Here is a 2,394-nt window from a genome sequence, read left to right as displayed (position 1 = left end):
AAAGATAAAATATTAAAAAATGATTAAAATATTATCCACTTTGTAAAGACAAGATATCCACAGTAGAACACATTCTACTATCTTATATTGGTCATAAAAAATCACAAATTGAGAAACATAACAATATTATATTATCATATGGGTTAATAAGAAAATATAAATGAAATAAACAATATAAAAAATCAAAATATGAAACAATGTTCAAATACAATGACATCAATATGATATTAAACATACAAATAATATCAAAAAGTGTTTAACAATATCATAAAATATCAGATATATATGTAATAAATAAAAAGAATAAAACTGGTCTATTATTTGATATGACTATTGTTGTATATCACAATATTAATGGAGACTATTGGAAGAAAAGAAATATGTATAAATAAATGAAGAATATAATAATTGAAATATAGAAATAAAAGTTATAATAAATAAATACAGTATTAATTTCAATGAATTAATTAGTAAACGAAGAAAGTATTAAATTAATTAAAGAATTAAAAAATGAAATTAACATCATAAAAGAAATTAAAAACATGATGGATGTTATGAAACATTGTTTTTAACACAACCAAACATGTGTTGTTGAACTACATGATGAAGGGACGGGATTAGTATTTCATGATTAAGGAATAATAAATACAAATTCTATTAGTACTTATTTAATTGATTTTTATTTTAATTTTTTCAATTTTCTTAAATTAGAAATTAATTTTAATTTTTTTCTTTTTATAATAATTTTTTTATGGTACAATTTGACGATAGTGTGATATCATCATATTAAGCATTAAAAGTAAATTTTATTAAGTTGTTTTATATAACATTTATTTGATATTTTGTTATATTAATATTGTTTTATTTATAGAAATGTTCTGATGAATGTCCTTTCAGGACATTCAATAGGACATTTAGAGTGCTTCTCTGTGTATCTCTCATTTGATTGGTCTAATCTATAACGAATGTTCTGAATGTCCTATCTAGTGTCTGTTCAGCATAGAATATTTAAGCATCAATCTTATAATGGTTGATCATACAATGAACGTGTACGATTTCTATGTACTCAGTGACAAATTTAAATTTATTGTGTGTTCATTTAATGAATATGACAGACAGATGGCAAACGAATTAATCAACGAGTATGCAATTAATTATTCATTTGAGGATTTAACAGCATTATACGAATATTGTCACAACAACAATCGTGGTGTATATTTTATACATTATTGTCAATACGAAATTATATATATTTACGCCATCTTGAATCGAATGGCAAATATAGGTATTAACAACATCGATCGATTATCGTTAAACCGATTGTTATATTATGTGAATGATTGGTGGTTACGTGACGGTATTGCTGCCGCATGGAACGTTCTGTTGGACGCGTATGATAGAGAACAACACGAACTTGAAGAAGCCAATCTTTATGACAATTCTCTAATATCTGACATTAGCATAGAAGATCTCAAGAGTAGTGTTGATACTCTCTTCTCGGGGAATGTAGAAGAGGGGACTATTTCCTTTTCTAACAGGGAGTTAGAAGACTTCGCTTTTATAGAAGTCACTCCATCTGAAGAGTCTCTTCCTTTTTTCTATGACTCTGATGCTAGTGCTGGTTTTTGAACAGCAACTAATCGAATTCTTTTTATTTTATTTTTATTTAGAAGAAGAATGAAAGAAAGATAAAATAATTGAAATACTTTTTTAATAAATATTTGATAATAAAATGAAAGTTTTCATATAAAATAATCAATTATTTTTATTAACCCAAGGTGCTAAAGTATTTATTAACCATACACATTTCCAATATGCTTGTTTCATTAATTTTTTCTGATGTTCTTCATGAAGTGATGGTAATAAACTTGCAATTTGTTGTTGAAGTTTAATTGCTTCTTCTAATGTTGGTTGATCTATTTCATAACCAGCAAGTGTAATGAGAATATCTTTTAATGTTGTCATTTGATCAAATGAAATAATGAGTTTGAAATGATGTATTTATGATAATAATGAAAGGATCCTAGTTGATAAAACTCATGAAAGAAGAAAATCGAATATAGAATGACACGAATAATATTTCAACATGATGTTTAAACAAGAATAAAAACAAGAAAAAACAAATAATAAGAATATGAACAATACACCACAAAACACTGTTGAAAGTCAAGTAATTGATATTAATGAAATGCCACCAGCAATGATAATACCAAGTAATCCACTAATAGAACAAGCAGCACCTAAGAAAACAAGAAATCAAAAAGATAAAATGAATCAATATATTAAAAGACAAGTGATTGATAATCCAAATGATATTATGGAAGATATTATTTCAGAGAATAAACGATTAAGAAAAGAATTAGAGAAATAAGAAATTTATATATTCAAGAATGA

At 25.2% G+C, this 2,394-nt stretch overlaps 1 protein-coding gene across 1 annotated transcript, besides 6 other annotated features; it reads left to right on the top strand.

The window, feature by feature from the left end:
- Positions 1-681: part of a repeat region that runs on past the window's edge.
- Positions 682-753: a sequence feature (AT_rich).
- A 47-nt stretch (positions 754-800) lies between these two features.
- Positions 801-870: a microsatellite.
- A 156-nt stretch (positions 871-1,026) lies between these two features.
- On the top strand, positions 1,027-1,629 carry EDI_135020 (uncharacterized protein; the record flags this gene model as incomplete). The annotated part of the gene is made up of 1 exon (XM_001737495.1): positions 1,027-1,629. The coding sequence occupies one exon, from the start codon at positions 1,027-1,029 to the stop codon at positions 1,627-1,629; it is 603 nt and encodes a 200-aa protein (XP_001737547.1).
- A 19-nt stretch (positions 1,630-1,648) lies between these two features.
- Positions 1,649-1,669: a sequence feature (AT_rich).
- A 19-nt stretch (positions 1,670-1,688) lies between these two features.
- Positions 1,689-1,772: a sequence feature (AT_rich).
- A 323-nt stretch (positions 1,773-2,095) lies between these two features.
- Positions 2,096-2,142: a microsatellite.
- The last annotated feature ends 252 nt before the right edge of the window (positions 2,143-2,394 follow it).

The sequence above is a fragment of the Entamoeba dispar genome, genomic scaffold (assembly GCF_000209125.1).
Source record: "Entamoeba dispar SAW760 scf_1105229460667 genomic scaffold, whole genome shotgun sequence".
Classification (NCBI taxonomy): domain Eukaryota; phylum Evosea; order Mastigamoebida; family Endamoebidae; genus Entamoeba; species Entamoeba dispar.
The sequence above is the reverse complement of the archived record's forward strand: the minus strand, read 5'-3'. Positions and strand labels throughout refer to the sequence as shown.